Genomic DNA, 12,016 nt, shown 5'->3' on the forward strand with positions numbered 1-12,016 from the left:
TCATGTTGGCACCTCACCTGGGGTGGGATTTGTCCACCGTTTTTAAGCCAGGTGAGCTTTGGGGTTGGTGATCCTGATGCACGACAGTACAACCTCAAGGTGTCTCCTTCGTGAGCGTCAATATTTTGGGGGCTGACTTGGACTTGGGGCTGTGTGCCTTGGCCACTGGGGTTTGACCCTTAAAAGAAAAAAAAAAACAAAAACAAAAAACAATTATTTCTCATATCACCATCCTCTGTACATATTTCTCTTCTCACTTCATGCTCAATATAAACAATCTGCTCATCGTTTATCACGGTCACGGAAATTAAATTTCTTTCTTTCATAGTTATCTGTAGATATCTATTAAAAGGAAACGTCATACAGTTTCTGCCGCGAGTGATATGTTCTGTTTGCATCCACGTCCAAACACGACATTCTGATTCATGCATTTCTATCCTTTAGGGCCGGAACCTTCATGTAACCTAGGGATATCTAAGATAATAAAACTAGGGGGAACGAGGAAGTGCCTCAGAGCCTTTGTGGTCCTGTTTCGTTCTCCTCATGCATGAGCTGAAACGTTGCCTTCTCTCTCTTTCTTAGTCAGGCATTCGGATTGGCGGTAATTGGCTTGGTGAACCTGACAATGTGGGATGTGGAATATGAATTAAGAATCAGTCTCAGGGGGCGGCAGCCATTTCACCACACTACTAATCACGGCTCCACGTTTTTTTTCTTTTTTTTTGGATTGGTCACATGGCATTTGCTAGATAACCATGATTGGTTGTTACATGCGCCACCATAATAGGTTGCTATCTGAGCCCTGAGGCACTGTAATATCATGTGACAGCAAGAGACAAATGGTCAACTATCAAAATGAGAAAAAACAGGTGGATTTTACTGCTCAATTTATAGTTCCACACACACAATTTTAATCAGAATAACGTGTTAAGGCTATTTGGCAGACAGAACATTTACGCTTTAATGTCATACTAAATGACTACTCTGGGTGGAGAGATTATTCATTAGGATACTCATGAGAAATGACCTTTTAACCCCCCACCCCCCCTCCAAAAAAAGGAACAACAAACACATTTCAGGCCAAAAATGTTTCTGTGGGAGTACTACAGTGAGAGAACAAAGTTTCCCACATGAAGATACTGAGAGCATACTTTTGACAAAAAGAGAAACCCGTGCTGTGTGCTCCCCGTGGGTGTTGAGCGCTTTGCAGGCGTACTCCCCCTCATCTGCCTGCTCCACTGCTGTGAAGGTCAACATGTTGCCTCTAATTACCGCCCGGGGACTCATTCTGTTCCCAGGACCCCCTGTAAAAATCACAATTGCATCCGGTCACAAAATCAGTCAGAGAGGCAACGATTCTACCGGAGGTTCAACCGGTCGTACCGATCCACTCGATTGCAGGTGATGGGTCGCCAGTCACCGTACAGCGAAACTCGGCCCTCTGGCCCTGCTGGAGAGTCAGCGTGGAAGGGCTGATGGTAGCCACAGGCTGGGAGCCTTCTGCAGCTACAAAAGATGAAACAGTCAGGATGCCAACTGTTGATATCTGTGATGGCGCGCTATAAAGGCACTTTGGTATTTCTTGCTCTGGAGGGTTTTTGGAGGAGGAGGAAAGTGGCATGGAGCCACTGGTGTGGCCTCAGAGCATATTGCTGCCTGTTGGCAGTTTGGCAGACTGCAATCCTGTAAGCCGCCAAAGCAAAAGAAAGGCTTCTTTCAGCATGACTGGAGTAGTTATTTGCAGGCCAGCCGAAGTGCTTTGGGACTGCTGAATCTGTGACACTCAGACCTTAACGACATCAACAGTCTGAAGAGATTCCATCACAGTGATAAAAAGGAAACAGTTTTGGAATGGCCTAAACCGTTTTGATACTGATTCAGATTTCATTTTAAGGTTACACATAGTGTAGTGCGGTTTGCTTTCGAGCTGTAATCTAATCTTTGTAATTGTAATGGGATGTATTAAGCACAGTATGATGTTTGAAGCCCAGATGAGATCAGTGTCCCAGCTCAGTAGGTTTCTTGACAAGATGAAGGAAAGAGAAAAGGAAATAAGAAAGGACACTTTCAAGTCTGAATGTGGAGATAGAGTACTGCTGTTTATTGTGTTCATATTAGGTTTAAAAGGGATTCAATTAGTTGTGGACCCTTGGAACAAAGAAAACATGTGTTATACAGTAAGTAAAAAGTTATGATCATAAAAATGTACTTACAGCGAAAACATTAGTTGTGCAATTTTGATGTGCCAGTTTTACGGCAAAGGTTCCCTACTTTACCTCCATATTATGTGGAAAATGTATTTGAATAACCATATAATGTGGAAAATGTATTTGAATCAAACAGTCTTCTGGAATGAATGATTTTTGTTCCGAGGTTCCACTACAATCTTCGTCCTCGTTTTGCTTATACAGTATTTACTACCGTTGGGGTTCAATAGATTGCAGCTATGTTTGCATTACTTTCAAATGTTTTCAGAGGCTTACCATGTAAGCCTCGTCTGTGGATGAAAGCGCACTCAACATTCATGAGTTGTTCACAAGGCTGAATGTGTACTTTCCCTGCTGTGATAGAGCGCTATGAACCAGAAGGAGAGAGCCAGTAATGCTCATGTACAATCTTGAACATGGACTGCGACAAAGAGCACAGATGATTGCACATGGGCCTTACAAGGCCAAAACAACAGCTAGAAGATGAGCGCATGCAGAAGCAGAGACTCGAGAGGCAATTGTTCTTCTGGAGAGCGAAAACCATGCCCATGCTGACTTACGCTTTCTGTGTCCTTCAAACATTTCATAGGCTGTGTAAAACATCTGTGTCTGTGAGGCCTCTAGAGATGGGGGAGCGAGAGGGAGGAAGGGGGAGGGGGGGGACAGGTAAATTCTGGGGGTTGTTTACCTCTTGTCTCTTCCTGAGACATTCTCCAGCGTGTGGTCAAACACAAATGAAAAAATGCCATGAAATAATTGAAATGTGTATAATATTGACAGGAAAGAGCGTTTTCGGTATGGTTCGCAACAAAAGAAAATGTGAATTAAAAAAAAAAATTAGACACTTCCGACGCACTATGAGTAGAAATGTGTGCTTGTAGATGACCACGGTGTATTCCATCAAGGAATCTCAAACCATTTATGTACTGTGCGTGCAACATTTATGATAATGGCTTGTTTTAAGTTCCTCATGCCATCCAAAACAATTCAGAGATTTTTCAGATTTTTTTAATGCATAGCATAGGTCAAATTTAGTCTATTACATGGTTTAAGTTTAACATCTACCGTATGTGATGTCATTGCATATTGCCCTTTGCATGCAGTAGGCCTGAAAAACCAGGCTGATTTGATTTCGTGTAAAGGAATCGTACGCCATTTTTCAACCACGTGCTCACTCACAGAACAATGGCTGACAATAACGATACACCTGCACCGTTGTGCAAAGTAAAAACCCGGCATCGGCTGCTAATTTGGGGAATAAAGTGCCTCTTTTTATTTTTGGAGAATCTTTTAAGCATTTTGAATCAAGAACTACTGTGTTCAAGCACATTTCTGAAGGAAGATTCTGTCTTGTCAATGCGAGCCTTGACACAGATACAGTATTTGGGTTTTACTCAAAAAAAGTCGCATGGCACGTGAGACTGTTCAACAAAATATTTGGATTCAAAAGACAAGTCTATCAAAATAAACTTCAGTTACGAATACCCAACATTAACACCTAATCACCACTAAAGTGTGTTGACTTATGTTGGTTGGTGTGTATGTAAAAATATCACATTTTTTATTTAATTACGGTTACTGTAATTAGCTAGGCATTATTGCCATATTATCTGAATGTATATATGATAAATAAAAAAAGGGAGAACGATTTTAAAAACCATCTGGCTTGTGAAATTCTGTGTCAGTCGTACTCACATTCATTCAACTTTCAAACTTACCTCTTATGTTCACTGAGAATTAAGTCAACCGTGTGTTAATGCACGTTGGATCATACTTATCTCATACTAGGGTGGCCAGTCGACAAAATCGAAAATACAACGAAAAAGAAGTAAACAACAGCAAATGGATTGACAGAGAGCTGTATGACAATGAAAACATTTCTCACAATGTTTTAAGACACACAAAAATACACTCACAGAGCACCAAGATGACATGGATATGCAGGTACAGTATGTAGCTTTTTACACACATGCAGGTTAGTAGCAACAAGCCATTTTAGATTAAAACAAATATTTTCTTACATTAGAGCTGTTTCAAGACATACAGCTTGTGGTCATTTTGTATTAATGGTTCAAAATAATTGGAGCATTGATTACTTTAATTCATATTCTATTTTCCACAACACATTTTCACAGTCATGATATATATTACAATTTCATGTGGGCGTTACATGTGAAATTTAAAAGCACATATACCGAAAATGTGTTAAAAAAAGCAACTTTAGATATGTTGGCATTTGTATGACATAGAGAAAGCATTAGGGAGCATGAACATAGAGAAAAAGTGATGCAAATAAAAATGTATAGGCTAAAATGAATCTTAAACATGATTGATTGATGTAAATCTCTCATAAAACTCTACAAATGAAGTACAATTATATTTGCCAGACGGAAACATCTCGCTACAACATTTCAGTCAAAGATGTCAAACAACCAAGATTGTAATCTATCAGCTGTTTTAAAGGTTTTTCTGTAGCTCAATTCAGATGTGAAAAGATAACTGATCAAGGCTCCAGAAACGTGCAGTTGCTCAGGAGTCATTGGTTATTGCAGAAACATTTTAAAAAGTCCAATACAAGTTTTGCCAACTGCATGGGGAACAGCACCGTTTGGGTCGCAAGCATTCGAGACTTGGATTACTTGAGATGTCACAGCTAATTCGTGACGGAACACTGAGAGTCTTTCAGGTGCTCCTTAAAGAAGCCTTCTCCCATTGTCTGAGTCATTACACATCTGCAGGGCCTCCATATTCCTCCTCATCTTCACACTACACAGCTCTGGCAGGTAGGACACCAAGGAGCCCAAAGGTAAAGTACTCAACACCCTGCTATTAGAATCTCAAAAGCCATAGGAATCAGCAACTAAACAAATAAACCACCACCAATTTATTCAACCCATATGATGGAGAAGAAATAGAAAATTGGTTAAGTATTGCAGAAGAGCACTCTATCAGGGTGAGTGACCATTAGTTATTCGCCAAACTGCATTACCGTTGATTTTAATTTTAAAAACCCACAAGCTGTATTGGCACAGATAGAGCAAGAAAGTCCTTTAACCGGATGAAGTAGCACCAGCAAGAATTGAAAAAAAGTTGGAAGAACTAGACTGCCAATGACGATAATGTCATTTATAAGAAAAGTGTTTCACATTAAGAGCAAAAAGCAACACTATAGCAAGTTAGGACTGCGAGCTCACAACGTTGTTAGCCGGGAGCCAATCAAGTGTTCATAGAGCACAAAAAGCAGAGAATCATGCACCATTGCGAGCCGAAGTAGGAAGAAGGGGTGGGGGAGTCAGAGCTGGTTATGTGGCGGAGGATGCTAACGGTGCCAAGGATCACAAACCTGGCACATAGAGGATGGCATTGCCCTCGTCCATGGCGAACATGTTGGAGCCTGTGCAGACGTAAGCGCCGGCGTCCTCTGGCTGCACGTTCTGGATGGTCAGGATGCCGTTGAAGTCCATCGCCCGGTTGGGAAGCTTCCCGTTACCCAGCCGGGTCCAGACCAGGGTGTAGGCTGGTGACTGTAATTAAACAAAAACGTGGCGGCATTCGCAAAGACAAAAGAATGTTTGCCATTGACACCTTAGAAGAAGTAAAATAAATGGAACAAATATCCGGCGGAAGGAAAATACCCTAATCAAAATATATGGTTGTACGAATTCTTTTCAAGGAGTACGTTGAGTAAATGGTAAATGGTTACTGGACTTTCACTTGTATAGCGCTTTTCTACCTTGGGTACTCAAAGCGCAGCGCGAAGAAAATTAAACGGAATAAAATGGTCCTGTGGTGTCTCATTTTCGACGCTAAGTGGCACCCATATAAGGACATATGCGACCGAAGAATGAATGTCTGGAATGGCCAAAATAGCTACCATTGTGAATCTCTTCGTGGCTAATAGCACGACAAAGCTAGATGCTAATGCTAACACGAATGCCGGTGGAAGTGTTCCACTTTCAGCCACTGAAGGCAACAGCAAGCTATTTCACAGAAAGGGGGCAATTATTAACTTCCTGCTTGTTAGTTGCAGTGCTCGGAAACTACCATTGAGTTTGGTCCAGTTCATTATTTTTTAATGATTCACACAATCATCATGCAAGGATCGTATTAAGCCTCCTTGGGGGCCAGATTTGGTCCACGGGCCTTACGTTTGACACCACCAGATTAGCATTACTTAGCGTCTTTCGTTAGCGATTACGTTTTTTTTTTTATTTTTATTTTTTTTTAGTGGCAGTGTGTTGATGTTGGTCACTGAGATGTGAAGGCAAAACACATGCAGTTGGTGTAGGAGGTGTGACGTGTTTGTCTTCCTTGGGGGCACAGCCGTAGGCCGTAGGAAAGAAGTGGAAGCCTGGCAGTTCTCTTTTATCAATTTGATGAAATGCTTTACAATAGTAAATACCCTCAAAGTGACAACCCTCTCCTTCTGAGACAGATGCTTGCTGGTCTTGGCCTCATGGCAACATCCATTCTCAATGTACTGTTTTGGTTTCAATTGACTTTTGGCTGAAAACCAAAAGGGCTTTTTTTTGGGGGGGGGGGGGGGGGGGGGGGTTCCAGTCAAAAACATTCAGTGGTGGCAAATTTGGTGTATTTCTAATAAAGACATAAAATTGTACACCTCAAACTAATAAAATTCAGCAAGAACGAGAGGTGAATTTAACAAATCAGGGGTCATTCTTACCTTGCTCTTTGCGGTACAGATGAAGTTAACGGTTGATCCCACCCTGACTGTTTGAGCTTTGGGTTCTTCAACCGTCACTTCAATGGCTTTGGTTGGGATACCTATTCAGAGGAGAAAACGCTGAGCGGGTAATAAACGAGCACATCGAAATTATTAGCAGAGACACAGCGTACTCTCAAAGAAGAAACACAAAGAGCTAGTGAATCTTTCACCACCGCGATTCTAACGTTGGAACATCATGGTATGAATAATCCTTGAGATGACTGGTAATCACAGTTTGTTGGAGCACAAAGGAACACCGCTCATACACACTTGTGACAACAATTTCGGCACGGCTCCTGTTGGTGCTGCGTTGGTCCCGACAGGTACAGATATAAACACCGGCATCGCTCGGCTGGACATTGGAAAAGTGCAATTCTGCTCCTGCATACCATAGACAGACATAAACATATTGTTATTGCTTCATAGCTATCATAACACCATCCAGTAGAAGTTCAAGCAATGTGATTGTACCTTGTCTGCGTCGGTCAGCACTGCTTGAGATGGGCCGCCCGTCTTCTCTGGACCAGTAGATGTTGTGTTGAGTAGCAACAGATACCTGACACCGCAGGGTAACTGAGCCACCCTGGGTCGTCAGGACCCTCTCTGGATACACCCTCACCACCAGAGACCCGGCAGCTGCAGAGACCAAAACTTACTTATGAAGAATACATTTTGCCATGAAGAATATCAGGAGTTTGTTACAGCCGCCCAGCACAACCAAAAATGTAGGACTTTCTGATAAATCCAACCATTCACAGGACAGTGCAGATTATTGATACGTTTGAGACAACTATTATACTATCCAATAAAACTTCAGTATCATTATCGAGAATAAGACTTTTTTGACTCTTGAAGTCAATCCGATTTTCAATACAATTGAACTGTATTGATTACATCTTTTCTTTTTCTTTTGTCATCTTACATTCATGTGGACGACACTTCTGTCTCTCTTGTGGGTTGCCAACGTAACCAGGAGCACATCTGGTGAAGAGAAATAGCAGTAAAAGTCAGCAATGCAACATATACATCACTAATGTATGGCAACTGCGAGGAAAAAATTAGACATATTACGGTATGCATGGTATTAAAATTACAGCTCCACAATGTCCTTTATTGAAATATTTGGGTGAACATTTGTTTCAATTGAGCTCAGTCAGTATTATTCAAACAAGATATATTCGGTGAATTAAAAAAGGTGTGCCATGTTAAGTTGAAATAAATAAATAGAAATCTTCTGCTCTGTTTTGACTCCTCTGGGCAAGTGACAGTGGACTATCATTGGTGACTGATTTTTAGAACAAACCCCTCTTCCATCTCTTTGTGCACAAAGTAAGAATAAAGAGTGCTTGGCATCTAGCTTCAAAGAGCGGCTTGTTGACTCAACTCTTCAAGCAGCTAATCATATTGTGCAATTTGGAGGTCTCCTCAAGAAGGAAAAAACGGAATCAGTACTTTGTACAGTCAGGAACAGGGTCAATTGAAACCTCGACTTTTCAAACCTATCTACTCACGCCTGGACAGGAGTACACAACTTGTACATTACACATGACTGAAAATCCGTTATTTGACTTAACAAACATTGAATTGAAAACACTGGACACTTCTTAATTCGTAAAGTTTTAGACCGTCAAATATTTTTTTCAGATTACGGTGAACTGAAATGACTGGAAAGCAACACAGTCTACTGTTAAAGCATGTTGATAGCGTTGGGAGAAAAATACTTACCGCTCACAGTACTGGCCTGTGTATCCAGGCTGACAAGCAGTACACTGATAGCCTCCATTCCCCAGGCTCTCACAGGTAGGAGAGAACCTGCCATGAACAAGAAACTGGATGAACCTCAAACCCCTACAAACCCCTACCATTAAATTGTTGTCAACATAATGCGATTCTAGAAACAAGACCAAAAATCTCCAAAGGCCTTTTCCACATTCTCAAACTTTTGCTTTTGAATTCTCTTGAAAACAAACAAAAAACAAAAACACTTGGTATTTCTATTATAGTACTTGGTAAATCGCAACCAGGTTTGAAGCCTTTACTCTGTGTTTTGAATGACCTTTTCACAGCAGTCATTTTAATAGTAAAGCAAAGCAGACAGAGTAAAAAGGGGAGGTCTCAAAGAATCTGTGATAACATGGAAATGGAGATGAATATATATATATATATATATTTTTATGAAGCAGTTAGTGTGTATTACAAAAAAATAAAGGTCACCACAGAGTTTTGCACAGACAGTGTTTATGTGAGTTTTATGTGAATTTGCTTTTCCTGGATGATCTTATTCTCCCTGCTCAAAATTCATAGGTCAGAATGTGTTGTACCTGAACAAAGCAGACATCTGTGTGTATGTGTGTGTGTGTGTGTGTGTGTATATTATATATATATATATATATATATATATATATATATATATATGCTGCAGACCCACCAGATTTCACAAGAAGTTTACATTTGCTGTCAACACAAACATGTGAGCAGTACAAGACTTAAGCTATAAATAGATGAGTAATGCGCAGGCATCGGTGCCAGAACTCACTGGTTGTCCGGGTCAGTGTGAGGGCAGGCACAGGGCTGGCAGTCCTCTGGTGTGCCAACAGTGGGGTCACCGAAGAAACCGGATGCGCACTGGTCACAGAGCTCACCCTGAGTGTTGTGCAGGCAGTTCTGGAAGGAAAAATATTGTTGGGATGTGTCCATCACACTTTCCAAGACAACTTTGGGTGGTTTTCAGTTTCCTACTGTGCAGACGCCAGTCTCGGGGTGGCAGGAGTCTGAGTGGCCGTTGCATTCACAGAGCTCACAGTGACCCAGGTATAAGCCTCCACCCGTGCGAGTGTATCCGGGTGCACAGTCCTGAAATAGATTGAGATGATGAAGTGATCGAACGAAGCCAGCAACATCCACAGATTAATTCAAGTGAGGAATACAACCTGGCAGGAAAGACCCTGATATCCAGGTGGGCAACGGCACTGCTCAACCTCCAGAGCTTGCGCCAGGCCGCTGTAGTTGGGGACGGCCACTTCCATGCTGATGTCGGAGATACTGGACGAGCGCATTTCGGTTGAGTAGGACGCTCGGATCAGGATGTCATCCAGGTCAGCCAGAACCATCAGCAGGTGCTCGCGTGTGGCGGGCATGCCATCAGGACGACGCCAGTGGTCCTGGAAATGACAAAGGATAGAAAACGGATGTGGCTATTTTCCACACCGGTTTAAGCTAAAAACATTCTTAGTTGGAGTAGTAGTAGTGGTTTTATTGGTTATTGAGATAAAGCAAAAATATAGAACAGCTTTTCAACCGACTTTAAGGGGTGTGATCAATTGGCCAAGGAACAGAATCTGTTCAAATTTGATGTGAATGCGGGTAAGTGCGCTCAAGGGCATTTTCATTTCTTTTCTCCAGCTATGGTCACGCTCATGGGCGAGATGCCCAATTCAAATTTCCTGGTAAACACAATCATTTTATGTTGTTTTTATTAAATCACAAAAATACATATATCGGACTTCTAACATGAATCGAATGTTTCTGTGAAGTGATCCCGTGCAATTCCTCCACTCAGAGAACCTCAATGTCTGTTTTTCTCACCTCAGTGAAGACAATCTCAAACTGTTGACTTTCTCTGCTGCCATGCTGCCTTCTCTGCCAAGGTTGTCTAGCTACCAGAGTGATGTCATTACCCTACAAAAATAAATAGGTATAACAAAAGCTACCATTTTGCACACGATTGAGATGAGACAAACTCACAATAATTTGTACATCAGCGTCCTCCAGAAGAGTTCCTCTTGGACCAGCCACGTAGGAGATGGTATATTTCAGTTTGCCACCATACGACCCCACCTTAAAAGAATTCAACAGCAATTAACAGTTTGCTTGGTGAATCCTGCCAGAGTCGCAAATAATAACACAAGTTAAATCAAAAACACTTGAGATTATTTGCAGATTATCAAGGCACTGTGCTCTGGTGGACCTTTAAATCTCCTGAAAATAAGTATTATCGGATTATTTTCAATTGCTTGGGGCCTTTACACCACTGTTTTAGGACATTACCCAGCTTGAGACACTGGTCAAACCAGGCTAGCCCAATTTTCTAAGACACAGCTGGTGAAAAAAGACCAAAAGTCCATTCTTTGTTCCTGACAAAAAGTTTTAGGCATGGCACACTAACACCAAGACACTTGAAAGCATTGTGTTGTAACTGTCATAACACTTGTCGGAATATGACATACATTGCCGGTCCTCCAAAATATGCCTTAATAAGGATGTTTGATACCACTTTTGACAGACCGATACCAGTACAAGCAGTCAACTCTCAAGTAGGCACAGATAGCAAGCAAGAAATGATACTGCTGGTAATTTCGATTCATAACATTTCCCCAAACCGATGATGGATGACTTTAAAGAAAAAACAATAAATACAATTATAGCATTTTCCCTTTAAGATTACATGAAATTAATGGTATTTTCTATATCTTTTTATGTTTCTATTCACATATGTAAATCGTTAATTCATATTCGTTGCTGTATTTATGCAAGCGTTAGTTCAAGGCTTTGTTTTGTATCAGGCATGTTGTTGGACAGTTCTGGGGTCTTCCTTGTGTCATGGCATGTGTTTGGACAGCTACGTGGTACTTCGTTACACTGTTTTGAAGCAAAATATCAAAATATTAATAATAAATATAACTATAACCATGTGTTGACAGCTAAGGGGATGCTATATGTGATTGTATTCAATCCAGTAGCCATTTGCGGCAGGAGTTATGGCTGGATTTGCGGCACACGATGGGTCTACTATTTGTGGCGACATTATTGAAGAGAAGCATAGAAATACAACGGATGACGTCATATGAATGGAGTGGGTGATGAAGCGTTATAAATTGGAGTAGTTATTACAGCATCATTGTTCATTCTATTGTGTGCGCACACGCTCTTCGGCTTGAGTGCTGGTGCGGATGATTTGATCTGGCGAATCCCAACTAAATTACCATCCAAGCTCTTCACAACAATATACTTACAGAAACTGAGTCATAATGGGCATTTGTCAGACATGTATAATTTTAATTTCCGAACACCACTGTCCCGAGTA

The 12,016-nt window shown here is 41.3% G+C and overlaps 1 protein-coding gene across 1 annotated transcript in view; it reads right to left on the reverse strand.

Moving 5' to 3' along the window:
* Positions 1–12,016, reverse strand: part of hspg2 (heparan sulfate proteoglycan 2) — a 95,057-nt gene that overhangs the window by 21,322 nt on the left and 61,719 nt on the right. Inside the window, exons 40-54 of the mRNA XM_088442005.1 lie at positions 10,678–10,770; positions 10,519–10,611; positions 9,864–10,094; positions 9,673–9,786; positions 9,470–9,597; positions 8,659–8,745; positions 7,856–7,914; positions 7,405–7,569; positions 7,204–7,314; positions 6,892–6,992; positions 5,551–5,731; positions 2,768–2,827; positions 1,384–1,506; positions 1,152–1,304; positions 18–178 (exon numbers count right to left, since the gene is read on the reverse strand). Of these exons, the coding sequence (XP_088298131.1) occupies positions 18–178; positions 1,152–1,304; positions 1,384–1,506; positions 2,768–2,827; positions 5,551–5,731; positions 6,892–6,992; positions 7,204–7,314; positions 7,405–7,569; positions 7,856–7,914; positions 8,659–8,745; positions 9,470–9,597; positions 9,673–9,786; positions 9,864–10,094; positions 10,519–10,611; positions 10,678–10,770 (1,860 nt within the window). The remainder of the gene's footprint in view (positions 1–17; positions 179–1,151; positions 1,305–1,383; positions 1,507–2,767; positions 2,828–5,550; positions 5,732–6,891; positions 6,993–7,203; positions 7,315–7,404; positions 7,570–7,855; positions 7,915–8,658; positions 8,746–9,469; positions 9,598–9,672; positions 9,787–9,863; positions 10,095–10,518; positions 10,612–10,677; positions 10,771–12,016) is intronic.

This window comes from Hippichthys cyanospilos, chromosome 2 (assembly GCF_059441005.1).
Source record: "Hippichthys cyanospilos isolate Australia breed blue-spotted pipefish chromosome 2, RoL_Hcya_1.0, whole genome shotgun sequence".
NCBI lineage: Eukaryota > Metazoa > Chordata > Actinopteri > Syngnathiformes > Syngnathidae > Hippichthys > Hippichthys cyanospilos.